Genomic DNA, 27675 nt, shown 5'->3' on the forward strand with positions numbered 1-27675 from the left:
ACTTATCTTTGAAATAAATAATTTTTAATCACTTCCTCCCCAATCTGATACAAAGACAGTGTCTCTGTGGACTGCTGGCTCTCTCTGAACTCAGGCTCACAGCAGCAGAGACACGCAGCCTCCTCTCTTCCTCCAGCAGCTGAAAAGAGATATTTGCAAGCGTGTGCTGTGGGGAGCAGAGTCACTTCCTTACCATGTTTGGCCAGAGAAAGAGATTGCACCAAACACAGAAGCACTCATCATTGTGTAGTTCAGGAAATATTCCAAGCATCTCTTTTGCCTTCCTGCCCTTTTTTTTTCTTCTTTGGTAAAGGAAGATGCATATGCTTCTATGTTACATTATTTGAAAACAAAAGGCTGAGCCGACTCAGACTCATCTCAACAGTTTTATTTGACAAAGTAGAAGTCTGCAGTTGAACTGAAACCAGCTAAAATGCAGTGCAAGCTTCAGCAAATACTCTCAGGGCACTTACTGAGCAAAGTGGTGGAAGTACCAAAGCACCTTGCATGTCCCTGCCTAAGTGAAGTTATACCACAATTGATAAAAAGCCAGCTAGGGTATGAAAGAGATTAAGCATGGAGCAGGAAAGCAGATACCACTGAGCAAAAGGAGTGCTTTAAAAAACTGTTGTTTCAGCACTCTACATGGAAACTAAGTGAAAATGCAGTTATTTTCAAATAAGCTCTGCTGGGGGTGTGTGCTACTAGCTGGGCATTCATTTTAAATGCTATCAAAGCTGTTACTTATGGCATTTTTTTTGTCTGTCTCACAAAAGATCAGTGTCTCAAAGAATTCCTATTAGACTCTCACCTTGGGGGCAGAGTGCAGATGAGTTTCTTGGGTAGGCAGCACACATGAAGGTTTCTGAACACCCTGGGGGCCAGGTGCTGTCACTCACTGCTGAGGCATGGGGAGGTAGTGCAAGTACCTCCACCACATCTGTCTTTGGGTTTGCCAGTGTGAAAGGGCTCAGTGAGTGCGCTCACAGTTGAAAACTCAGTGCTGCAGGTTTGGCTGACCACAGAGCAAGTGGTGTATGCCACAACAGACCTCAGACTGAACTGTAGGGATCTAAGTAAGGCTGAAAGGTGATGAAGGGGCTGCTAGACAGTGTCCCACAGGCTGCTCTTATCCTGGATGTGTGCCCATACACCTCCTGTCCCCCATGAATGATTCCTGCCCCACAAGCAATGCCTCCAGCAAAACACAGTGCCTGCATGACTGATTTGCAGGAAATCAGTGGTTTTGCTTTCGACACACCTTACCCTAGCAGAAGGACAAGCAAGAGGTGAGAATGATCCAATAGCAATGTGCCCTTTTTGCTCAGCTGCCTTGTGCTGGGCTGTGTGGTGCCTCCCTTTGCACAGCCCTACAAATGAAGCAGGAAACCTGCAGCAGGAGGAAATCCATCGCTTTTCCTTCAACAGTGCCCCACACCTGTTGTGGCACTTTGGTTTTTTTCACAGGATGGAGGCTTCGGAGGATGTGCATGCTGCATCTCTCATTTCAAATTCTGAAGGAATTCTCTTCTATAGGACTGGTTATGCCCTCATCACAGGCTTGTGGTGCTCCTTCCCAGTCACATAAGCAGTGGTGAGAGAAGATGGGGAGCAGGGCTCCCAGAGAAACATTCTCTCCTGATTACTGTTCAGGCAGGGCAGGGGCTCCATGCCTTACATTGCACTGACACATCACAGCACAGGGAGACAGAAAAATCCCCCTATCTGGGAAAGCAGTTGATCCAGCTTCTACCAGGGAAACCTCTCAAAGGCATCTGAAATGAAAAAAGACTCATTCCTCATTATGAGTAATAATAGCAGCACAGCAGCAGCAACAGCGGATTGCATTCATCATTCTCTGCACTGAGAAGCTTTTGGCCTCATTTGCCTTAGTTTTTAAATTAAGAGCATCTGGAGCTTACTGATTTTCCTGGGTTTCATCCCATTCCTTGGGATCCAGCAGGGGTATGTTATCACTCTGTGACTGCAGCTGGTTCGTGGAGCATGGCTGGTGATTCCCCACCTCTGCAGATGCTCATGGGCTTCCTCAGAGGCCACGTGCAGAGCTCCAGAGCCCTGTCCAAGCTGTTGCTAGAGACCAAAGATGTGTCTCCAGAAAGAAGGTGTAAGGATTGTCCTCTCCAAGCCCCTGGAATGAGAAGGACCAGAGGAAAGGTCTTTCTCTGATTACTGCTGATCTTAAATAAGAACCATATTTTCTGGCTTTATCCTGAGAAAATGTTGACTTCTTAGTTTTTCCTAGTAGCAGTCTACAGAGAAAGGTTACTCCTGTACCAAATCTAGGAGTTTCCAGTCACTTTGGAGCTGGATCTTTCCTCTATTCCCAGCTGACTGATATCCTGCTCTGAAATCCCAAACATTTTCACAGGACAAAAATAAAGACTCCCAGCCCCATCTCCTCACAAACTTCTGTGGAACCCTCATGGCAGGGAGAAGTGCACAGCTGATGGAAGGGGCAGGACAGCCTGAGTGCTGCCTGTAGTTACTACACTAGTTAATGCTCCTAGTAGTTAATAGATCTGCTGCCTGAAGTATTAGCCCCTGCATCTTACCTGAGATCATAAGCCACCTCACATTTGCCACTCTGAGGCTCAGTCTGGCCTTCCACCTCATCCAGTGTGGCCCCAGTCTCTCAAATTCATGCCCAGTTTCCCCTCCTTTTCCTGTTTTTGTGTACATTTTCTCTTTGCTTCCTGTCACACTTCAGTGCTCCCTGTGCTTGAGAACAAAACTCTTGACAAATGTCACTGGCAGTTTACTACCATGAGCATTAGACAGCTGAGGTTACACATCAACCTCTGTTTGCATGCCATAAACACCTCAAAGATGAGCAGCAGCACTTTCAGGGACAAAATGTTAAAAGCAAAGACTTTTCAGTGTCAGTGGCACCACCCAGCCCTATGGTCACCTAGGGGTGGCTCCAAGCCTGGTCCTGACCACAGCACCCATGGAGGTTTTCCAGTGGAATTCAAGAGTGAGGAGATCCAGAAGCACCAGGTACAGCGTTGCCTTTTGCTTTCACTTTATGCTATCAAATACTACTCAGTTTATTGCTTGGTGGACTGATGGTCACCCTGTGTGGCAGCTGGTGACTCAAAGGCAGCACTCTGTCTGAAACAGTGCCATGGTGACACAAGCCTACACCCACGGGCTCAGGGATCAAACTGACATGGGGGGATGGTGGGAGGGAAAACCTTGCTGGCTAGAAGCCATGACCTTCACTTCTTAGCCTCTGATTCATCCTGAAAGCTGTGCTGGTGGACCCCACAATGCTCACACAGCCGCTTGCCCAGCCACATGTCACCCCCTCACCCTCACCCTTGCACAAATGGGATGAAGCAGAAGTTCTTCCAGACAAGAAAAGCCTGACTCATGTCACTAAATACAGCCAATGGGACTAGTTTCTTCCTTGTCTGCTTGACTCCCATCCAGCAGAAGAGCTCTTGAACCAGGTGGCCAGAAGCAGTGTCTGGGTTTAAGGTGTTGCTGAATGACGTGCCCGATGAAACTGGCAGAAACTACTGCAGGGTCCCTTAAATTACTCATGACTCATGCATCTATGAAGTCATGCCCCTTTCCTGTTTATCTTTTTTATCATTTTTTATATATTGTCTGATACTATGTCAGCTCTAGTGTTTTATTAGACTTCCAGGTCAAGGGTTGTGAACTTATTTGTCATTGTCTTGTGCAATAAAACAACATCTTCCATCTTGTCAGCAAAATATTTTGGTTTTCAGTGAGGATTTCATTATTCTTTGCAACATATGTAGTTCTCCAGATGTCTGAATGCTTATAGAGTCAATACAGGCTTCCAGCATTTATAATGAACAGATTATATGTGTTTTTCTCGCAGCATGTCCAAACTTCCCTCTTCATGGCCTCTGACTCCATTATTTCATGTCCTTCTCATATGTGAACTATTAAACCTAATACTTCAACATTAGCCTGGCTGAGATAGTAGCTTTGGTTTATGTTTTATTCTGCATAGCTTTGAAAAACAGGGCTGGAAAGAGTTTTGAGAGGTCGTGAGAGAGAAAAAGAGAAAGAAAATTTCAGCCAAATGTCTCTTAAATTATGATCAAATGGTAAGTACTCTGCAATCTCACAGCATTCTGGGTCCTGGGACCAGAATATCTGCAGAATATCTGATATACCTGCAGATATATCTGGGATATCTGCTGAAGGAAATAGGTCAAGGACACTGGCTGGTATGGGTACAGGCTTGGGTTTGTGGCTCAAGTGGGAAAGGATGTCTTTAGCTTCTCAGGTATGTGAAGTCTTTGGTGGATTTTCCCTATTTCAGACATCAGAGTCAGAAGGAAGTTCCTGCCACTGGCAGTGAATTGATGGTCATCATGTGTTGGGGAGGATGAAACAGGGAAACCTTATGAATATGATTGTTTAGCAAAAGATTCTGAAAATATGAAACTTAGAATCAAAATAGAAATGAAAGCTAGCTTTGAGTCATAAGATACTGAGCGCTAGTTACTATATAACCCAAGAACAATAGCCTAACCAGCTGAAGGAGAATCCTAGTTGATGAAACAATGCCCTTCTGCTGACAGAGAATCCAAAGGTCAAGCAGCAAGAGAAGAATTTGTAAGGCTTTTAGAATTTAAAATGTAACATTGTATGGTAATGTAGTAGTTCTTATAGGTTATATGTAAATTCTTTAGTGTGTGTGTCATGTACTGGTTGGTTACTGGGAATTAGAATATTCACTATAAAAAAAGATAAAATGTATTGTAACAAGAACTTTGCTCTCTTAAGCTCACTCCCCTTGCTCTTAGCTTCTCTCCCCTAGCTCTTAAGCTCTCTTACTTTTACCCCCTCTTACTTGCACCTCTCTCTCTCTCTCCTCTTCAGTCTCTCTCTCCCTCCCTGACCACGTGTACGCTGAGGCTGGTGGTGGAAACAGGTCTCTTCCTCCATCTACCCAAATAATAAATTGCTTATACCTGAACAGCTTGACCCTGGAGAAGTCTCTCACCACGTGTGATTTGTACATCTATAATCATGGGACTACACAGGGAAAAGAATTATGCTAATTAATTGGGTAAGAAGGTTGAAATGCAAGTAATATGTGTGTTTGTCTTAATATTTTCACAAGATTTTAAATGCTGAAAGTTGAAGAAATGCTCAGTTGTTTGAGGCTGGTATACTGCAGGAGGGTACAGTTACACAAGATATGAGCACAGTTGCATTTGTTATGTGACTGAGTATTGCCTGCCTGGTGCAAATAATGCCAAAGCAGTCACCACATTGCCAGTATTCTTATCACTGCTTGGAGAAAAGGAATGACTGACAAGCCAAAACCAAGTAGTGCATTGCAAGAACCACTGCAGCACTGATCTGATCTGATCTGATAGTGCTAGTCTAATAACACACCTGGTTAAAGAGCAGGGAAATAGTTCATGCCATGATGATATGATATAAATTATGTATGGCTTCAGCTGCCCTGTGCTCATGCTATCCCCTAGCACGAAGCTGCTAATTTCCTGCCTTCATGCTGTGTGCTAAATTTCTATCAAATAATTTAGTTTGCAAAGGAGGTCTATGGGTCATCTGCTCCTACACTTCCCCCAAAGCAGAGCCAAGCTTGCAGTTGGATGCTTAGAGCCCTGGAACTTCAAGGATCTCCAGTGATGGAGGTCCCCTCTACTTCCAGCATTGACTATCCTGATTATTGTATGCTTTTTTTCTAATATATAGCAGTTGCAACTTGTAGGTGGAAAGACTGGTTGTATCTTCTCTAAAACATCCCATTAAGGCTGGGTTTGCTCCAAGCTGCACAAACCCAGATGTTCTTGGAGTCTTTCCTCTTATAACATATGCCCCAGTCCCTAGCTATTCTCCACTGGACTTGTTCCCATATGTCAATGAGCTCATTGTACTTAGGAGCCCCCCAAAACATTTTCTCAGCTGTAGTTTCTAACCCTCCTTTGTTTTCAAGCTTGTAAGATCAAGAATGATTAATCTATTTATTTAAAGGAAATAAAAGAAAAAGTCATATAAGGGCACAATCTCTGGGCTGTCTCTGCATTTAACATTAGACAGATGGCTCACATTCCACCTGAGTCTCTGGAGGCAGATGCAGCCCAGATCTAAATGGGGAGCTGCTCAGCTGCAGCCATGTCAAATGTTGACCATATGTCACAATGGCTAGAGTCAAGGGGAAGAGGGGAAAGTACAGCTTTACAGTCCTGCTCAAGTGTACTGAAAATCAGCACCAAAGTCTCTTGTACTGTCTTCTGTTTGCTGTAGATCCTAGAACGACAAGCAAATTTTCTGTCATCAGCTGTCAGGCAAGTAAGTTCCCTCAAAGGATGAAAGTCAGAATACATAACATCTTCTAATGGCTTGTTCTGGAGTAAAATCACCTTCATGTGGGACCACAAGAGCAGAGAAGTGTCATTGGCCACTTATAAAACAGAAAGCTTCATTTGGAGGTAAGGATGCAAGCAATAGCCCATATGGAGGTGAGTACAGGAGGATGGGAGAGATGACAGCAGTTTCACACAGAGTAATGGAAAAACTTAGACTGGTGTCCATCTTTTAAAGGAAAATGTTTCTCACTTTTAAGGAAAATGTTCACTATGGAGAGTCTCAGCTCTGTACTGAGAATTAGTCCCCCTCCTCAGCTAAATTAAATGCTGGAACCTCACACAGCCATTCCAATAGTGTCACTCAAGATGCATCCTAGGGTCCCATTTCTAAAAATGCTACACAGAAAACACATAATAATATGATCAGTACATAAAAATAATGCAAAAATCATCAACACATCAATACTGATGACCTCCATATCAATTTACTACTAATATACCAAATATTATTATACCAAAAATAATACACCAAAAAATGTAATTGTTTTCAAAGTACACATCTGTAGGCAGTGATGTGTATGAAATATACCCAGGTGTCTAGCCAAAGGTATTGGAAAAAAGTACATTTGGAATGTCCCACAGACTTACATGGTTATCTTTGACACAGTCTTTGCGGTGCTTATCAAGGTTCAGAGACCATTAACATGTTTCAGTTTGGGCACTCAGATTCATGCACTGTCTTACTAGGCAGTAAGAAAATTTTAATTGAGCTGGACAGTCACCTAACAATAAAAAGTGATGGGTCTAAGCATCATATGTTTGACACTCCTGCCACAAGCAATGGCCAGCAGTTGTACCACAGAAACGACCAGCGCTGTCCCGGTGTGCTCCAAAAATAATTGTGCCATTGCTAGGCACGACTCAAGAAAAAAGAATTACTTTTGTGTCTGGGAAGAACCAAAGAGCACCCCATGCATCTGCTGGCCTTAGGGCAGGCTCAGTCAGCTGTTTATCGAAGGTGTTTATGCCGAGCCGGGCGGTGCGGAGGCTGCAGCCGAGCGCCGCGCTCCCTCTCGGGTCAGCGCCCGGCACCGAGCCCCGCTGCCCGCGGGGGAGCGGCGCTCCAGCAGAAGCCGCTTCTCCCAGGCTGCAAATGACACCCTCAGCAGCCCTGAGGAGGAGCAAAGCACACCCGACAGCGCTGTTCTGGAGTCAGCCACGCTCCTTCCCAAAGGCTGCCCCCTCTCCTTCCCTGCGGAGCGGAGCCTGAGTCGCAGCAAGGGAGGCGCACGGCAAACCTGGGAAGGAACAGACTCAAGGCAAGGGAGCAAATAACTGCAGAACTGGAATTAGTGTCTTGGTGGGAGGTTGAGAACAAATCTGTCATACTTAGCCTCTCTTTCAGCTATTGCAGAGCAGGACATTACATCTAACAATGAGCCCAGCAGGTAGCGTATAGGAACAATATGGGCTGAGGGAGCTGCCGCTCTCCCCTCTCTGTTGCTTCTTATAACTATCCTTACATAAGTATACTCATTATTTATGCAAGACTAGAATACCAGATTCTCCATCTTAACAATAGCCAAAAGAAAAAAAATTCTTGCTGACTGTTTAGCACCTTCAGAGAGCAATGTGATGAGGAAAGTGGAAACTCCCATTCAGCTGACATGGAAAGATGCAGTAGCGCTGCAGGCACTTTGGCTTCTCAGGCTTTCCAGCTTCTATTAGTTACTGCTGGAGGACCCCAATCCTAACCCTGCTTCCCTCCCACACCTGACAGAATCAATTCCTAGCTATTATGGGATGCTCTCAGTTAATGAGAACAAAACTGATAGGAAAGCTCCCCATAAAAACTCACCAAAAATGGGAATACATGGGCTAGTTTTTGCCAGAAGTAACACAATGATGTCACAAAGTAACTGGGAGTATTGCTAACTGTGAACAAAGGGAAAAAGTAGAAGGGGTCTGAGAATGGCCTATAATAAAAAAATGAGCTGAGCATCTCACGAATAGACAAAAATTGACCTGGCTACACACTGAAAAAAAAAAGCCTACATTGAATTACCTATTGGAAGAGGTGAGATGATGTTTATTTCCTAAGCCACCATAATACCTATGGATCACACTGCACCTGAAAGAGTGTGGCAGACTCCATAGGATCTACTTTATAAAATTTGTCCTGAACCCAGGTTTTAAGGGCCCAGTCCTTTAAGGATGACTTTACAGAACAACTGGAGCTACTTCCAAAAGAGGGGGTTTCAGTGCATGCATGTGTCCAAAGAAACTGGCTGCTTTTGCAGATCTGCCCCTACCTGTGCATACTAATTGATTTCCAAAAATTGACATAAATGTCATGTAGAAGATAGTCCAACTACTCAGGCCAGTTTGCAGTCTAAACAAGAGAAGTGGCAGTGTAATTAAGATACAGTTGTTTTTTTTTAAAGAAACACCAGTTGTTGATGCTGTTAACACTCCGAGCACATTTCTTAATTACAAGATGTGCACTACAGTCCCTTTCCTCAGTCTGTTTGTGTGGGTGCTCTGGGATCCTTCACTTTCAGCACTGGAGTCTGTCCTTACAGATTAACACAAAAGAGCAGAGTGTGAAACACTGTAAATCAGGAAGCATACGGAAATAAACTCAAGGAGTGAAAGACAAAGTAGGAGGAAAACTATATTCATAAAGGCAGTAGGGCTAGGCAAATGTTATATCTGGTATATAAGGCTATATATTACCATATAAATGCTTCACATAACTATTCCATACTCAGAACTTTTAATATTCTGTGGAGATCACATACACATGGTCCTAAATACAGCACTCACTGAACATATGAAATATCCCTGCTAAAACAATTGCACAGGATCTAGGGGAAAAACCAAATAAAATTATCAGTTAGATCCTTTTGTATGGGAGATCAGCCATTAGCACATTTTAATGTTCTTTTAAGTTACTGGAAGAAAATCAAGACAACAAGAAGCTCATGACAGTAAGAGACCTTGATATTTGGTTCATTTCATGGGGGATTTATGAGAGACATATTCTATAATGTGCTTACTGAGATTGCTTTCCCTAAAGTGGACTAAGTTTCTATACTTTGACCCTGAACTCTAAAGTTATAAGCAACCAAATAATATCCATAAATTCCATTTTTCTTAAGAGGGAACAATGCACTGCCCTGTCTCAAATTTTTTCTTCTCAATGATGGAAATTCCAGCTAATATTTGCACCTGTTAAAATTATACCAGGAAAATAATTCAGAGAATACTGCATAAGAAAGGTGTACATTTGTGTGGTACAAAGTCCACTATTGCTCTTAAATGACTGAATGTTTACCATTAAGATAAACTAGCCAGAAGACCCAGGAGAGGATAAATGAGAAAATAGAGGTGAAATTAGAGGCTTGTAAGATAGGACTGAAAAAGGGCACTTATTCATTTCCAGCCCTATTAATTTGCTGCTGAAATATGACTTCCTGCTGTGAAACAGAATCAATGGCCACAACTGAGAAAGGAATTAAAAACATCATCATAATAAACCATTTCATTTAATTTTTATTTAATCCTCATATATTCATACCTGCTTTCTGAAGGTGGTAAAGTATGCATATTCTTGTCAATTTAGCTACTGACTGAGTTAAAAGTGTGGGGTTTTAAAAGAAATTATCATTGTCTTAAGGGATAATGCATTATGATTGAATTGTCTGAAAAGCAAAGAATAGTAGGACCTAGAGGAAATAGAAAGTGGCATTTTACGTGTCTGTTGAATTCATCACTTTTGTCTAGCTCCAGACAAACCTTGAACTATAAATTAAATACTTCTCTAAGCAATGAGAGTGCAGCCTCAGGCTGCCTCCTTTTTTGGTGAGTGTGTTGTGGGTTGCTGAGGGATGAGGAAGAAAAAAGGACTGCTCTGGAACAAGGACCAGCTTCCTCAATCTTGAGAGACAGGGATGGTGATGAAGAGTGCAGATGGTGGTTATTCCCACTGAAGGAACATTCTTTGGCTTCTGCTTGCAGAAAGTCTGTTTGTGTAGGCACCTTTCTTTTTCTAACCAAAACTAGTAATATCAGGCAGTAAAAGATGTGTCAAGACTAGGTGTGGATATACATTTACAGTTCCTCCAAGCTCAATTTGCAGAGCCATCCATGCTCTCAGTCCAGCTGAGTATTTGAACTGGAACCTGCAAAAAAACAGAGTGCAGTAACAGGCCCTTGTTATAAGGGAATCCACATCATCTCTATTAAGGCTGGTTTGGTGATCTAACTTTTGTACAATTTGAAAAGCCAAAATTAGCAGACAAGTTCCCTTGTAATGTCAACAGAGATGCCTGAAGTAACTAGCTGCATATCTCCTTGTTTGTTGAGATAAAACTGAAGCATATTTTAAGACAAAAAATATTTGTCAGCTGGGTCAAATATATAGTAACTCTTAAAATACTACCAAGAATGGCAAACCAAGAGACAGTTTTTGTCTATATATATAATTTGTCTTAAGTGCACAGTGTACACTAATAAATGGGATCCTGCAAACTTATAGTGGAGATATTGAGTGCATTATTGAGTGCTGTAATGTTTGAGTGTTCTAAAGGGCAAAAGTATATTTGACTGCCTGGCTGGAAATACTGTTCCACATATTAGGAAGGAAAATCTGCATGTGATATGGCCCTTCTAGGCAAGCAATAAACTGTGGATAAATCGTGCTGGACTTGTAATAATGGCCTCACTACTGTCAAATGCAGGAATAGTGGGAAGAAATGCAAGATGGCAACAGACAGTCCATTACCAGATTAAAAATCTACATTCTGCATCTATGGAAGAAGCAATTTATTAGGGCTCACTAACATTTATTCTTATCACAAAGGATAATTTCTCAGACTTCATCACATCTGTTGAAAGAATTTAGTGTATATGGCTGAAATTCAGCATGATGTTATAAATAATTCACATTGGCAAAGACCAAAGCGCAGGCGTTGATCACATAATTAATTGATTTATCTGCCCAGAAAAGAGCTGCCAAATCTTTGTTCATTGGCATGGTGTTTACTCCTGTGACTAGTCCTGCTGGTTACTGCCACCTTAGCTCAGCCTGGAGCTTGCCCTTCCCATAAAAAGTCCTCCACAAAGGAACAGACATGGGTGTAAACTGCTAGTGATTTCTTCGTAATCATAAAGTTTGTATGTTGAGTTGTTCTCTCTTGTGGCCCATTTTCTTTTAACAATAGCATTTGAAAAAGATACCATGCCTGAAGATATATGTGATTAAGATGCTCATAATACAGCCTTGATCTATATTACTTCTATAAAAATATAAATAAAAAGGAATTTTAAAACACGTTAAGTACTGCATGGTACTCCAGTTTCCTATCTGCCTTTAATTCCACATGCATATTTGGATACAGTTCTGTGTGAAGGATGATGAGTGAGATGTTCTGTTCCAGGAGAATCAGTGCTCTGGGTAGTCCCATCTTTGCTGCCTCTGGACGAGCAGCAAGTAACAAAAATGACAGACTTTTCAAGATCACCTGCCACACCTGGGCATGAGGAGATGACTCTCTCCCCCTGCCATCTTCTAAAGTGCTGCACAGAAGAAAGCTGCCAAGGATCAGGCTCTAGCTGAGGATTGCTGCTTCCCTGGACGTATCCAGCTGAAGTCACAGCTGCCCTTTCCATCACATGTGGCTTCATTTTGTCACCTGTGCTGGGATGGACCCTCACAAAGTCCTGCAGAAACAGCAGAGGTCTTGGCTATTGATCAAGGCAGTGATCAGGGCAGAAAGGACTTGTCCAAACAGCAAAGCTTTTTTGTCTCAGCATTTGGAAACACACTCCATTTGGAAGTTTCATTTGTGTGTGTTTGAGTGTGTGTGTGTGTGTGTGCTATAAACAAAAGGCTCTCACATTCATTCAGGCCAGTTTTGCATTGAGCTGAATCCTGACCAGCAACAAAGCTGTCTCCTCTCCCTGCAGACTCTGAAGAGAAGCAGCAATGACTCACTGGTCTTCACATGGAGATTTCACACGTTTGCCTTAGCATATATGCCAGTTCCACTCCATATAGCCTGTTTAGCTTACGGCACTGCTGACTGGAAGGACGTACAGCACCTCCACATCCCTGCTGTGCAAGATAAGTGTACGGTACTGATATGAAATGTAATTGATTTCACTGGCACAGCCTGTCCTGCAGTTCACAGGCAACAATCTCAAATAATTTAAAGAGATCACTAATCTGATATTAAATTGCAGCTATTAATATGTGATATTGCTTTTTCAACCACCCCAGTGAACTATTTGCAATGGCTTCCTTTCTTTCTTTGTAACTTCAGCCTCCTTCTTTCTTTCTCCTTCCATTTATATCCTTCAAATATACTTATCTGAGCACTCCTGAAGGATGATATGTACGAAAAAAAGCTATACCAAGACATAATTACACTGGCATAGCTAACAGAAAAGACCTAGATGTTTCAAATGTCAGTAGATCTGAAGATGTGTGGGCAGGATTTACAACACTGGTATGTTGCCACTGGTTACTGACTGCATTTTTAACCTTCCCACTGCTGGCTAGCAGTGTGAAAAAGCATAAGTCTGGGAATTTAACACTAGAAATAAACAAGCTCATTACAACCCTCTAAAATTTATTGTTTTGAAGCTGAGACAGACAAGAGGAAGGATTGTATAAAGGTTAGAGAGGAGCTCTTTCTTCCTGATAGGCAGCCTACACAGCACCTAACCCTTCCAGTTTGCTGGCATGCAGCTGTTTCCTCTGCTGGATCAGCCCTGAGGACCAGTTTTGGTCACTCCATAGACAGGAAAGGAAAGAGTGAAGCTTTAAAATACTGGCAGTATTTTAAAGGCACAGCTATCTCAGGCAAATAGAGTTCCACTGTCAAAAAGTTGGCAGAAGTCTCCTGCTGAGAGTGAGCAATTTGGAGACACCAAGCAATCTGACAGACTATTAGACCATATAGTGGAGTCAGACATATAATCTGAAGCAGGGAGTAGTTGCTTACAGGGGTGCTACACCCACATCTTGGGTTTGATGAGTGAGGACCAAGGAGAAGACCAAACTTCTTGAGCACATAATGGTGGTATTATAACAGTGCTTATCAAGGTGGAGGAGAACAAATTTGGGGCAGGATTCCATGAAAAACCAGAATATGTGAAAGGAGACATTGAGAAAAGAAAGCCTTGCTGTATGTGATTGCACTTCATATGTTGTGCAAAGAGGGGGGATACTCCCATTCCTTCTGAGAAGTGCTCATTGCAACAGAGTCCTGGCTAGGAGGCCCCATACTAGCTAATATCATAAACTGGGGAGAGCTGCATGGGACTAAAACTATGTTATTACCCTTAATTAGACACCCAAATGAAAAATAGCCTCGTATCTAAAACACTCACCGAGATAAAGGCAACCACACCTGCTCAGCACCTTGGCATTTCATAGGGACTTCGCTTCAGCAAGGAGGGAAATTTCACTGGAAGGTCTGAGCATCCAACTGCTCCATTACTGTTAACCCTAAATGTGCATTTAGAAGTCTTTTAGGCAACCAAGTTAAAAACTGTGAAACCATTCCTGGTCTCAAAACATTATTTGCTGTTTTTTTATTATCTTGGAGAGAGCAAACTGTAGATGTCACAGCATTGCCTTTGCTGAAAACAAACTCTGAGCCTCTCGGCTCAAAAATTCCAGCTGAGAACGATATAGAAGAGATAGTGCTCTACTCGTGCTGCAGTGCATGTGATTAAACAGCTCTTCCATTTAAAGACCTTTAGGAGAATGCCAGTCTGTTCCTAGTTTTAACCTTTAAAATGCAGCAAGGACTTCAAGAGCGACTTTGGCATTTCTCAGTGTAACCCACACCTCCCACACGCAGCAGGGATGACTTTACAAGCAGAGCAGCAGGGAAGCAGACATGTATGAATATACAGTCTGTATATGAATGTATAGTCTGTGGACCCCTGTAAAAGCATGCATGTCTCCCAGAATTTCACCTGTATTCCTCTTGGCATCATTCTAACTCCTCATGCTGAAAAGTGGTGTCATTTTTAGCCTCATTAATTTTCAGGGCTTCCCCTTCCCTCCTCCACTTAATGCTGGCAAGTTAGCTACCACGAGTATAGCAGGCAGCAGAATTTTTTGTCTCTCTCAGAGTGGTAATTAAAGTTGCTAAAAAATAATAAAAAAATTAAAGAAATGTGAAGTTCTTCCCAGGAGCAATATTCTCTGATCCAAGCATCAGCTGCTTTTGTAGTTGCGAGCTATGGAGATGAGATTGTCTGGGATCCATCTGTCCTGCCCCAACATGTCAGAATCGTGGGGTATAGCTCAGCTGCTAGGAGATTTCTTATTCCTAATTCATTCTGAAACAATGCCGTGGGAGCAAAATCATTGATGCTTTCACCAACTCAATTTCTTGTTTTGTTTGCTACTGCTGGGGAATAGGAATTTTCGTATAAAGCTCATCTTTTATGGCTTTCTTGTGAAAATCATTTTATTCTATCTTATCTTCTATCTTATCTTCTATCTTATCTTCTATGATAACTTTTCATTGGACTTTCTAGCTTTTGGTGTAACATAAGGACAAGATTTTTTTGAGAAGTAGGCATCAGGCTTCCCATCAGCAAAAGCCTTCATACAGGTTGTATATCCTTAACCTAGTGTTTAATTTCTTTAAGTAATGGATTTATGTATGAGCTGTTTGTCCTGTTCTTTGGCTGTGAAGCCATCACTATACCTAAAGTTATGGCTGGTCTGCATTCCAGCCTAGTACAAGTAGGGCTCAAGCATTTTCTGTTACTGCTTTGTACAGCTGAAACTTTGTGACTGAAGTGATGGGAAAGCTGAACTGAAATGTTAAAATAAAAAAATCTCTGCTGCCCTGGGGAGCGCCCTGGGGCTGCCCCTGGGGCTCACCCTGTGATACTGCCAGCAATGCACACCACACTGTGACACTGTGGGTGACCTGACAAGAACCCAAAATAATGTGAGTAAACCTGCTGTGAGCCTGGAGGGTCCTCAACCTGCTGAAGATGGCACTTCGGCAGTGTGGATGCTCGGGGCCACGTCCACTTTTCTGTCTGAGGATGTCACTCTGCAATGGCCTCTTTTTCCCCACTACTGGTTCTCACATTAAACATCAAGGAAAATGTGCAGTGCAAAGAATGGACTTTTTTATTCACACTGCACAGGGGGTCAATGGCATTTCTCAGAGGCAGTGTCCCGTTTAGCTGGGAGGATGAAGAATATCCTTCTGTTGGCTCCATTTTCTTGTACAGACCACATGATATAGAGCAGGTGAGGTGAACTAAGATGCATTCATCCAGCAAATTATTTTTCTGATTATTTTGTAGCTTTACAATTCTCTGTATTATCTTACATTAAAATCTAGCTGAGCAGATTATTTATCCTTAAATTCCAAAACTTTAAGTGATCATTGAAGAAGTATTTATCCATTTCAAAACATTTAAAAATGCTATACCTGACTAATATAAAACCGTATCATATATAGTTATATGTCAGATGGAAAGGAAGCACCATTTAAAAAAAATAAAACATTAAGTAATATCTATGGAAATTTGTAAAATATATTAGGTACGACTTGAACCATCTGAGAGTCTGAATTTCGTACTTTTGGTCTATAGAATGGATTTCAGCAAGTTCATTTGACTTATTTTAGAGACCTGAATGTTACTGCAGTAGTTTCACACCACTAGAAGATACTAGGAATAACTAAATTGCTCATGGCAGATATTACAGAACACACAAATGCATTAATCTTCTTGGTCTGGTGTTTGTTGGGGGAAGTTGTTTTGATTTTGGGGGATTTTCTTTCCATTTTCAAACATATTTCTAAGTGTAATATGTGTACTCAATATTTGACCATAACATGCAAACAAAGAGCACTGCAAATGTCTGTTCATGGAATCTGCAATGTCTAAAAATCACATGAGATTTTTTCCAGGCCCAAATTTCAAGCCCATGACCACATGCCAAAGATAAAATGATGAGAATTACAATAGAGGGGAAAATTTTCTTCATCACTGAGAAGCCTTTGGTCAATATAATGATGAATTTTTTTCAAGACAATATTTTGATGGGACACGTGGTGAATATTTGTGGACTATTCAAATGCTGGAAATGTATTTAAGTTGGAGTAAATCCACCCACTCAATTCCAAAATATTGCTGAAAGGAAAATCTGTGTTAGGCAAAAAATAAATCTAGAGCTATCAGAAAACCTGAGGTCACAGGAATCATAAATTAAAAAAAAAAAACCAACATATTTACTCATCTCACTATGCCATTCTTTGAATATTATGGCCTGAAACGAAGGCTATAGGCCAATACTTGATTCTGCTTGGCCATCAGCATCCACTTACTGTGAGGGAGCAGTGGTTGCAGAACCTCTCAGTTGTCGATTCCCATAATATTGCATGAATCTTGTCGTGCCTGACAGTTTTCATAAAGCCCAAACTCCATGAGACTGAAAAATCTCCCGAGAACTCCATTTTTTGATTACAAGGAGAAAAAGCAATGTTGTAATCTTCATGACTGTAGAAACAGGAGAAAAAAATTATCTTTGCTCTGCTCCCAATATGCCAAAAGCTCATTAACCCAGAGGCAAATTAAGCATCTCTGAGAACCCACTATGTTTAATTTTTTTTCTTTCTAAGCAGGAAGAAGAGGAAGTCAGAGAGGGTTCTGACAATTTTAAAACCCTGTAAAAGCAATACTGGAATTCAGGCCATTAACTTCAGCTGAAAACAGAGAGAAAAATAGACTCCTGTCATTAAGCCACAAAATTTTGATACAGGTGTATGGTAAAGTGCAGAGTGGTTTTTTTTTTTAAATCACCAAATCACAGGGACACTACCAAATGAAACTACCAGACAGCATACAAATAATGAATAAACATTGTCTGCAATTCCTTTTTTTTGGAATTAACAAAATTACCCATTTTTTTGCCTGTTCAAATTGAAGGATCTCAAAGAGGATTTCAAAGAGGGACAAGCCTGACATAGGTTGCTTTGCATAGTCATCCTACTGTGTATCAACAAATAAGCAAGAGCTGCATTTTTTATTTCTTCACACCCATTTTAGTATCAGCCCAGTGGAACTATTGTACTGAACACTGTATCATGTACTCATTGTGTTTTATATGTGCTTGGAGTAGCGCAGGGCTCCTTGTTAATAAATTTCTGCTGTGCAGCAGATGTATGTGGCAGCCATGTATGATCACAATACACAATAGGAACTGCTCATTTCTACACTGTTTCTAGGGAAGTAAAGGGTTACTAGGGGAAGTGGTGTTTTATCACACATTCACCATTGCACATAAAAAGCCTAGAAGACCAAAATGCTTACACTGAAGTCTCCACATTTCTGTAATTAATACCACAATGATCTATTTTGGATATGGTTAGCATATGCTTTCTGTTCAATATATGTATAGTTAATGATATCTGGGGACATGCATGAAAGGGAGCGAAAAATCTTCTGAGAAATACTGAGAAGGGAAGAATTTGCTTCAGTACTGGAGGGCAGAGCTTCTCACCACATCACCTCGGCAGAGCTGCCTCGGCTGGGGGTGGGGAGGCAGCAGCAGCAGACACCATAAGTCTCATAGGGCTGGCAGACTGTGTCTGCACAGACCGTGAGATCCAAACCCACATGTTTCTCTTTCTAATGACCCTTTTTCATAACCAGGTTTTGGGCTGTATTTTCTTTTCTAGTTAATTTGTTAAGTTAGTTTCTAGACTGACAGCAGAAGAGAATGATTTTATTGATGCCCAACAACCAGTCCAGACACAGTCCTGAGTATTACAATTGATTCCAAGCCTTCATGTTTCACATCATCATTTGCATTGCCGTGAAATAGGTGTCAGATGTGACCACCTCAGTACTGCCTATGCAAAGCATGGCAAAGACCTGCCAAAAATTTTTTTGAATGTGTGAAAAGAGCTGAGCAAGGAGCAAAGCAGGGGATTATAAACCCCAGTCAGTAATCCCTGAATTTGACCTGGAAGGTTTTCTTCACAGTTGATTTTGTAATTTTGTTTAGTCCTTGATGGCAGAAACAGAGCTATAAAAGTAGCAGTAGCATATTGCCTTATCTCCTGAAAACAGATCTGAGCTGCACCACCTCGTGTTGCAGTTGGTGGTACCCTTTGACCAGCACTGCTCACTTTGGACATGCAGTTCTGAAGTCACAGGCCTCATTACTCATTACATTTTTGCTGAACTATGCTGTATTACTTTCACTGACTTACGCAGAGCTGTGTATACCTCATGCTTTGCCTCCCCCACAAACACCTTGCCGTTTTTTTCCCATAGATAAATCCACACTAAGCTCGATTCCACTCATCTGCGCACGTGCAGCTCATACTGTACACTTCTGCACCACGTCGTGTCACATCCCATGTTACCTGATTAAGATCAGTAGCTGGGAGTTGATTAATTGACTTTTCAGAAGCTCAACTTGTAAGTTTCCCATCTTTCCCATTATACACAGGGAATAAAATCAGAGCTTAAACAAGCACAAGAAATGGTTCATTTCCTTCCTGAACTCATCACCTTAAATTACTGTGAAGGTCCTTAGATGACACCAGGACTTCCCAAATCTTCCCACAGACTGCATCAAAATATCTCAAGCCTGAACCAAGACTCTTACCAAACACTGAATTCTGCAAGTTCTCCACTGCTGGGGGGCTGGAGACTGTGCCCACAATCTCGTGGCATCCCTCTGCCTCCCATCTTCTCCAGCACAGAAGTCCACCAAATCTCCAAGGAGAGGATCCCCACTTCCCTCAACGGTGTAAAACCAAGGACAGCCTATTGTTGCAGTCAGACACTTCTAAGAAGCAGTGATAGGATGAAACCCCAAATCTACGTGACCCCCACCAAGTCAGCAGCCTCAGCAAAACTTAAGCTTCCCCAGAGGGACTTTATGCTTTATAGGAACTGGCTGAAATTAATGCAGCCTCAAATCCATAAGCTAAAACTAAGGCACTGCAGAAGCACGCTCACCACCCTCCTACAGGTTATCTGACAGCATTTTTGTTTCCCAGAATGTTCATTACTCACTCCACTCTGATGAAATTCATGACTACTAAAGTCAACTCCTACTGATATCCCTGGATCACAGGTTTTACCCGCAGTCATTTGAAGAAAAATAACCAAAAAATGTACAAGGCCTGAAAGAATTGCTGTAAACCAGCAATGGAGTGTGGCTATTTGCCTGCCAAATTTATTATGGTCTTTATTTATAAGTTACCACAAAGTTTTTGTCCCCAAATGGTCCATTTTGAATTTTTAAGAAGACTGTAGCTTTTTAAACTTTGAAACCAGTTCTTAGAATCAAGGACACTGTTGTTCAAAACATGAGCAACATAGTAGCAAAATTATTTTTATTTCCATGGTACATCAACCACTAAATGCTTTACAAAACCAAAAAGCTTATGTTCAACCTTGGATTTAAAATTCAAGTTATGGCTTCCTTTAAATACCTCATCAAAATAACAAGCCTTAATTATTAAACAAACTAATTAGGGGTTTATACAACCAAGGCTGAATCTCTGCAACAGTACAGAATGGCTCTTAATAAAAGAGCTATGCTATGGGTGGGGCAAAGCAATAAATGCAGCCCGATTTTTTTTTTTTTTTTTTGCCTTTATCAATCTCTACATAAAATACTTAAAGGGATATACTCACATGGTGAAAAATTAAAAGATATGAAATTTTTTTTACTGAAATCTGTCTAAAAACTAGCTTCGAGGATCACAAGTCTTATGTATTGGTGAGCATACATATTGAAAAAAATGAGAATGGTGACTGCTGTTTGAGGCATCTTCAAAGGTTTTATAGTATCCTGTGTCTCAGTACCGGCTCTTATGCTTCTTATCCATTGATACAGTTCTCCAAATAGAGGACATAAATACCATCCAGGTTTTAAAACATTTTATTTGCATATTAAAAAAATTGTGCATTCCAATAATTAAAATCATTTGAACAAAAAAAAAAAAAAAAAAAAAAAAATGGCACTCGATTAACTGCATTTTACAGCTCGCAGGACCTTGGTACAGCTTTGCATTTATTCGTGTGTTACTCTAGTTTACTGTAGTCCCACCCAAGTTCTTCTTTCATCAACATGCAAGCTCTTTCATGCCACCAGGACCAAAGCCAGACAGGCAGAGGGAAAGGCAGCGCCTTCATTCAGTGTCAGTAGTTCTCTCTATTCTTTTGATGTGAAAGGGGCAGTACAGTCATTTAAAACTTTATCCAACCTCTTTGCATCTTACAAAGTTAAACAGCTAAAAGAAGTAAAATAAGAAGGCAATGCTTGTGGAATGTACAGTGCATAATTTGGAAGGGCAGATTTCATTACGATTCACCCGCTTGCTTCTCCTGTTCAATTGCTAAAATGGGGGAAAAAAACAGGAAAGGAGAAAACAAAATGAAAATCGAGAATCTGGAATGCATTCACATGACAAGTGCTATAAATTGCTAAAATAAATGTATATTATTTAGCTACAGATCAAAAGAGGGTGCAAATAATTGTAAATTAAGCGCTGCTAGGCGGTGGGTTCAGGTTTTCGCTGTCTAGCTGATACAGCCGTGTATCCTCCCTCCACCCTACAGCCGCCGCACCCCCGGCTCCCGCCTGCCGCCCCTCTTTGTCTCCTCCCGCCTCCCTCCCTTCATCCTTTCCTCCCTCCCTCCCTGCCCGTCTCCCTCCTTCCCTGCCTCAGTCCCTCCCTCCGTGCCCGCTCTTCCCTGCCGCCTGCCCTCACTCACTTTCTTTTGAAGGCAGCGGGTTTTTCTCTTGCGTCTCTGTCTTCTTCAATTTGGACTTGTCAAATTTCTCGATCTCAGCCATGTCTGGTTTGTCGGACATGTTGGCAGGTGCCTGTCTCTGCGCACGGAGGGGAAGAGCCCGTTACCCCCGGCCAGGGCTGCCCGGCCCCCCCGCGCCCCCGCGGGGCCGCGCCCAGCGCGGGGACCCGCACGCTCAGCCCCGCTGCAAGGGAAACGCTTCGCTCCCCACCGATTGAAAAATAATACTCATTTTTACAAGTGTCTGTATAATCCAGCATCCCGGGCGCTGCGGTTTGCCGCCACCCTCCACCGGGGCAGCTCCCACTATCTGCGCGCTGCGGAGTACAATAGGGGGGAGGCACCCGGCGCTAACCGCGCTTTTAACTCGTTAAAGGAGAAGTAATTAAAAAATATAGCCCTGTGACGGCAACAAAGCCGCCTTGAGCTTCGCACGCCACCGCCCTGCAGCAGCGCGCCCTCAGACAATACCCCCACGCGGACAATAGCCCCCTCCCTGCCTCCCTGCCTGCCTGCCTGCCTTCCTGCCTCGCACCCCCCCGGACAAAGCCCCCGCTCCCTGCCCTGCCCTGCCCTGCCCTGCCCTGCCCTGCCCGCGGTGCCCCCGCCAGGGGTGCCGGGTTCACGGTGCCTGTGCCGAGGGAGCCGGGGGTGCCCGGGGGGTGCGGCGGGACCCACCGGTGTCGCCGCGCGGTGATGCTCAGTCCCGCCGCTCGCTGCCGCCGCCGCTCCGCACGCCAGTATAAAGGGCTCTCGCTGGCGGGGCGGTTTTATCCCCGCGCCTATGCAAATGACGGTGATGTCACCACTAACCATTTTGCCGCTTTCCGCGTTTTTCTCTCTCTCTCTCTTCTTCTTTCTCCCCCCGCCTTGCTTCCTTCCCCTCCCTTCCTCGCCCGGCCCTCCTCGTCCCCGCGCACACGCGTACACGCACACAAAGCTACACACACGGGCACGGACACGCACACAGACACACGCAGAGACACAAGCACAGCTTTCAGCCCGGCTCGCAGCTCAGCATCGCCCCGGTCTCCTCGGTCCCTGCCCCGGTCCCGGCCGACGGGAGGCAGCCGCAGGACGGACCGGGAAGGGTGGCCGCTGGCCCTGGCCCCCGGGCCCGTGTCCCGGGGCTGCTGCGGGGCCGGGCCGGGCCGGGCCGGGCCGGGCCGGGGCCTGAGACCAGGACAGAGGCAGGGACCGGGGCCAGGGCAGGGCAGCCGCCGGCCACCTCCCGCGGTGGCGGAGGGCTGTGCTTGGCTGGAGCCGGGCGGTGGCTGTGCTCCACATCCCTGCGTGACTGACTCTCTCCTGCTCGAGCAATATCGTCGCCCTGATAACGTTACTCAAATGTCGGCATTCAGAAGGCGAAGCCGAGACCCTCGTCCCTTCAGAGGTCCGGGAGCTGCCGCCGGCGCGTTCCCCCAGCCCCCTCCCCAGTCCCCCGCTGCCTTTGCATCCCGATGCGGGAACAGCAAAACCCCATCGCTATTGTCGCTGCAACCCTGCTGCAGTGGAAGAAGGGAACCACCCCACAACGCCCCCAGGCCAGGCTTTGGTGGCGGGCCAGCAGACAATGGCTGTGGCCAGCTGCCGCCGGGCCTGCCTCAGCAGCGGGACCCCGGCCTGGCACCGCCCGCCCGGCCCTGCCTGCCTGTGCCCGCAGGGAAAGGGCTGGAGCAGGCCCGGGGCCGAGGATGGAGCTCTCGGCTGCGTCAGGGCTGCGCTGTTCCAGCTGTGCTCGGCAGCTCCCTCGGCTCGGCGGATTCAAATGGGCAGCCCCGGGCAGCGGTCGCTCCCAAGCGCAGCATCATCCGGCCTGGTGGGCAGCTGCTGTAGGGGAGGGGGCAGAAGCAAGGAGTATATGGGACGCGTGATTCCTGTTTCTGCAAATACGGCAGTGGGAAATAGCTGAATTATTCACGTGAAAGAGCCGAGAGACGCCGGGGGGAGTACGTGTGCGTGTGGCTGACTGACAGGGAGATGGGGAAATCTCTGCGCCTTTGTCTGGCAGCAGCCCTGCACGGCAGCAAAGGCACGCTCGCTTTCGAGGTCTGAGGGGGCACAGGAGCAGAAGTGTGGGAATTCACTTAATTTCTGCTCCTTCTGGTGTACCTGAACGGAAACCATGGAGCATATTGCTCCCTGCTCCTTGCCCTCCGGCAGGATATGCGATGCGAGTGTGATTGCTGGTGAATTAAGAGCCCTGAGTCACAAACAGTATTAATACATGCAAGGAGAACTGTAAATACATTTCAGTAAATTCCCTGGGGATGCTGCTTTCTCTGTTTCATGGTTGTCCTCTCCCCCCTGGCTGGCTATTTTTCATAGCATTTCCAGAGCTGTATTTTCGAGGAGGTAAAATCTTGTCCCCATGGCAATCCAAACAATACTTTCTATAGTGAACCAGGATTTCCAATCAGCCCACAGTCTTCCTGAAGTCGAGCTCCTTTGCATTTGGAGACGTGGTGTATAAAGTCTAGTTTCCTCCTGCAGTTCATGAGCACCTCCAAAACTGAGATGAACATGGTATGAGCCAGGAAGTGTGCAAGACTGAAGGCCAGAGGAACCTCTCAGGAAAGCAAGGACCAGGAGTATATCCTATAATTTGAGGATATTGACATATTTTCATAATAATGGCATTAAATATGTTCCCAAATGATCTTCTGGGTTGGATACCAGCTAACTCTGCTTTTGAGCACGTTCTGTAAAACAATTTTATGGCCATTTACTGCTTTCATGCTTTAGGGCATTGAACGTTGCGACAAGGAATTGTGAAATTTCCCTGATGATCAGTTCATGAGCATCCCCAATGATGTTACAACCCCAGAATTTCAGTTTTGACAAAGATTTTTCTGATTTTTAAGTGAGAATAAATGTAATATATTCTTCAGAATTGTTCTCTAGGGATTCTCTAACTTCTCACAGATTTGTGTAAGTCAGTATTCCCCTGACTTCAGTGCAGGAAATGTGCTCCTGAAATTAAAGAACAGCAAATGTTTGTATGACCGGGGTCTGGCTTTTTTTTCAGAAACTGCTTCTCCAGTAGCAGCATTGCCTTCTTTTCTTCTGCTCATTTTGGGACAGAGCCGTGGAATCCACGTAAGCCACAGCCTTAGGTGGAGCTTTGCTGGTATCTACAAATCAGATTCCACTGCTGAGCTTTGATTCAATTACAGTTCTGAGATACAGTGACAAAAGATTTACACGGTTGCTGTTTCTCTGCCTTGCTGTACCTTCTTTCTGGTGGAGTGGTGCTGAGGGCATCACAGTACCTTAGTAATGTTACATGTACTTTCCATACAAAGGAAGGATTGTTCTGGTGAAGCAAAATGAGTCTTGTTGCATTTTGGTGGCAAGAAGTTAGCTAATTTCTGTAGAATTAAATCCTCTCCACAACGGTTTTCTTTAGTGGTATAGAGAAAGTGCACATCTCCTTGTCCTTTTATATTTGCTTGTATTTGTTATTATTTGGAGAATGCAAAGGAGATACATGTTCATGCAAAACTTCTGAGGACAACAAAGCACACTTAGATGTGCAAGAGCTGTCATCCTCAATAAATGGCTGAGGCCATGAGTTGTAAAGGATAGCTAGCTTAGGAATTCTTAGTTTGGGTAATAATGGGCTGATCTATATTTTTTTTTTTTTTTTGGAGCTTTTTTTTTGTGTCAGCAGTTTCTTCCTGTGATTATTAAAAAAAAAATAAATTCAACAAATCAGTTGAAAAAGTCAGCTAATATTTGGTGTTGTAGTATAGTAACCTGCTAGACATGCACTCTATCAGTCATTTGCATGTTAAAAGAAAGCAGTTTTCAGCACATTGCTGATTCTATTTGCAAGAAGGAAATTGGACCCTTCCTAACAGTTTTCAGCTAACACCTTCAAGGGTTGAACTAGAGCAAGACAGCAAGTTCTTTCTTGCCTTCTATGAAATTCAAATTGTAGGAAAGGTAGTAATTGGTAAACCATAGTTCTTGCATCTTATTTGTATGTTCAAGTTTGAAGCCTTATAAAAAACATGAACATTACTTCAGGTAAGCATATACTGATTCTCTTTGCTTAAATGTGACATGAGACTTGCTCAAGGCCATGCAACAGGGGTTTAATCAGATGTTACCAGCTGTCAGTGGAAGTGTCTGTATCTCAAACTCATTTCAGTGGACTTTTCCTTGAACTCCAATTGAAGAATGTTCTGAAATATGATCAGGAGCACAAATCTTCTAACCTTACGCTTATTCTGCATAGAGTTTACACATTGTTTTAGAAAAGAGAAAAAGTAAAGGACCATGCAATATCTATGTGATAAAACTCCCAAGGTTAATTCCCATCTCATCTTATTCAAAGTGGGATTCTAGGCACACTAGCTAGTAAGCTAAAAATAATCACTCTATGCAAATTTGTCCATCATATGGGAAGTAAATTAAAGAAAGGGAAGCCAAGGGATTGTTTTCCAGGTCTCAGTTTCACATGTGAAATCTTCTTTTCACATGCTTGACTCTCTGAGAGAGGATGCTTTCTCTCACTCCATATACTGCTAGAGGAAACAGGAGCTGGCAGTGAGCCCGAGAGTGTAAGTGAAGAGACAATCCCTTTGGGCAGTCCCTTTCTGCACTGCCTCCCTGCCAACAGCAGCAGGGTGTTGACAGTGACATCAGGGCTCGAGTGTTCAGTTGTTCAAACACCAGAGCACAATATTTGTGGTGTGCCACATTCCACAAATTGCTACCAGCAATTAAAATTAAAACAGGATAATTGATTTATGCAGCAATATTTTTAAAAGGAGAACCCATTACCCTCCCCTCCCCCCACCACGCGATTTCAGAAGAGGGATTGCAAAATGCTTGTCCTAGCTGGACAGGTTCTGGTGCTAATTGGCTTTACAAGAAGCAGCATTTCCTTTTTTACTGTGCTTGACAAAAGGGAACTTTGCAACAGGTCCTGACTTTCAGAAAGCAGTGGGAGAAGAGAAGCCAGGCTGGGAGGCTCAGATTACTGCACAGGAAGTTAAGTACCCTCCAGAAGCAGATGCTCCTCTCCCACACCAATCTGCCTGACTGTTTTCCCTGCCTTGCCTATATCCATAAACAATAAATGAAGAGTGCTGAGCCTTTATTTAATGCGCAGGGAAAGTTGTGGCAATGCAACTGTTTGGAAGCCAAGCTATTCAAATACTGCTAGTGGAAGGCTGCCTGCATACCATCAATAACAAAGGAACAAGATGAGGGGGCCTTCAGCTGTCATTTCTGGCTTTTCAGGGATGCTAAGAATTTATTTTCATCATCTGAAATTTCTATTAAACGCAGAAGAAGCAAGAGATGTATGTCTTAAAAGTTTCATAAGGATATTTGTAAGTTTGCAGGGAACCATCAAACTTCCAGTTACTTGTATTGTGTTTTTCACACAGGGCACGGTGGGTACATGGTTTAGCAGTGGAATTGGAAGTGCTGGTTAATGATTGGATTTCATGATCATACAGGTCTTTTCCTACTTCAATTATTCGATGATTTTATATGTAAACACTATGTTTGAAAGCTATCTCTAGAAAGAGTGATTGAGTTGCCAAGTACCTGAGAGAACTGAAAACAATACCTTAACATATCTCCTGCCTGAAGAAAAGCATATCCGTGCCAAAGTTTCACAAATGCTTGCCATCACTTTCTGAATTTTGCAGCAACTTTCCTCTCATTTATATGAGTAAAAATAATAATTTTGAAAGTGTGTGACAATATCAGCATTATGCATCATAAAAGCATGATGAATCATTTTTCCTAGTGCAACTCAGCAACCTCTTATTCCTGCAATGCTAGTTTTCTCCTAAGCAAAAATGCTAATTTTTTGGCATGTGTATGGGTGTCAATAGAGATTACAAACAGAAATCTCAGGCAAATGAAAAGACTGGATTTTTATGCCATCATTGAATATGAGTTTCTTTCAATGCAAAGGTAAGGCTAGATAGGCATTCAAAATACTGTGGTGTCCATTCAACATACAAAGACATCCATGTGTACAAAAGACAAGGCAGCTATTCTTATCAGCTTTCCATTGAAAAAGGAATGACCGGAGTAAACACTCAGAATGAAACAATGACTAATAGCGTCAAACTGCCGGGGCTATTGTATGGCTTTGGCAGTCCCCTTGAGGATTGCCAGTCCACTTGCTCTTAAGAAATAGCACAGAAATAAGCAAATACCTGTCAGAGACCATCCCCAGGATAGCCACATTGCATACTGTACTCATGGATGAGTTTCAGAGCGACAAAATGTACCCAGCATCCTTAATTAGGTGAATTATGTACTTCCAAAGTGGAGCTCCCTCCCTCCACAGCCAACATTCTTACAACAAGTTGGCATGACACAGAAGAGCAGTGTAAGTCACTATGCCTGAGCATACAGAAGGACTTATTTATTTAGCTTGGAAAATGGCACTGCCCTTGAGGCCACACCTGTGCTATGTGCTCTGTGTACAGTTATCTCTGAGCTGGCTTTAAACAAGTGGCAA

At 43.3% G+C, this 27675-nt stretch overlaps 2 protein-coding genes and 2 long non-coding RNA genes across 4 annotated transcripts in view; 2 read left to right on the top strand and 2 right to left on the bottom strand.

The window, feature by feature from the left end:
• Positions 1 to 373: 373 nt before the first annotated feature.
• On the bottom strand, positions 374 to 2655 carry LOC111922817 (uncharacterized). Its single transcript, XR_002860733.2, has 3 exons — positions 2574 to 2655; positions 1923 to 2149; positions 374 to 1775 (listed from the first exon to the last, which is right to left on the bottom strand). It is a non-coding gene; the product is annotated as an uncharacterized LOC111922817 (long non-coding RNA).
• A 2382-nt stretch (positions 2656 to 5037) lies between these two features.
• Positions 5038 to 13434, top strand: LOC147653991 (uncharacterized). Its single transcript, XR_015284197.1, has 3 exons — positions 5038 to 5077; positions 6286 to 6470; positions 12318 to 13434. It is a non-coding gene; the product is annotated as an uncharacterized LOC147653991 (long non-coding RNA).
• Positions 13435 to 20288: 6854 nt separating this feature from the next.
• On the bottom strand, positions 20289 to 21965 carry TMSB4X (thymosin beta 4 X-linked). The gene is made up of 3 exons (XM_086880077.1): positions 21858 to 21965; positions 21141 to 21258; positions 20289 to 20761 (listed from the first exon to the last, which is right to left on the bottom strand). Exons 2-3 carry the CDS (start codon positions 21238 to 21240, stop codon positions 20727 to 20729), a joined length of 135 nt encoding a protein of 44 aa, XP_086736203.1. The 5' UTR covers positions 21241 to 21258; positions 21858 to 21965; the 3' UTR covers positions 20289 to 20726.
• Positions 21876 to 27675, top strand: part of LOC111922931 (uncharacterized) — a 38250-nt gene continuing 32450 nt past the window's right edge. Inside the window, exon 1 of the mRNA XM_086880076.1 lies at positions 21876 to 24278. Within this exon, the coding sequence (XP_086736202.1) occupies positions 21876 to 23015 (1140 nt within the window). The 3' untranslated portion in view covers positions 23016 to 24278. The remainder of the gene's footprint in view (positions 24279 to 27675) is intronic.

The sequence above is a fragment of the Cyanistes caeruleus genome, chromosome 3, assembly GCF_971803275.1.
Source record: "Cyanistes caeruleus chromosome 3, bCyaCae1.hap1.1, whole genome shotgun sequence".
Taxonomy (NCBI): Eukaryota; Metazoa; Chordata; class Aves; order Passeriformes; family Paridae; genus Cyanistes; species Cyanistes caeruleus.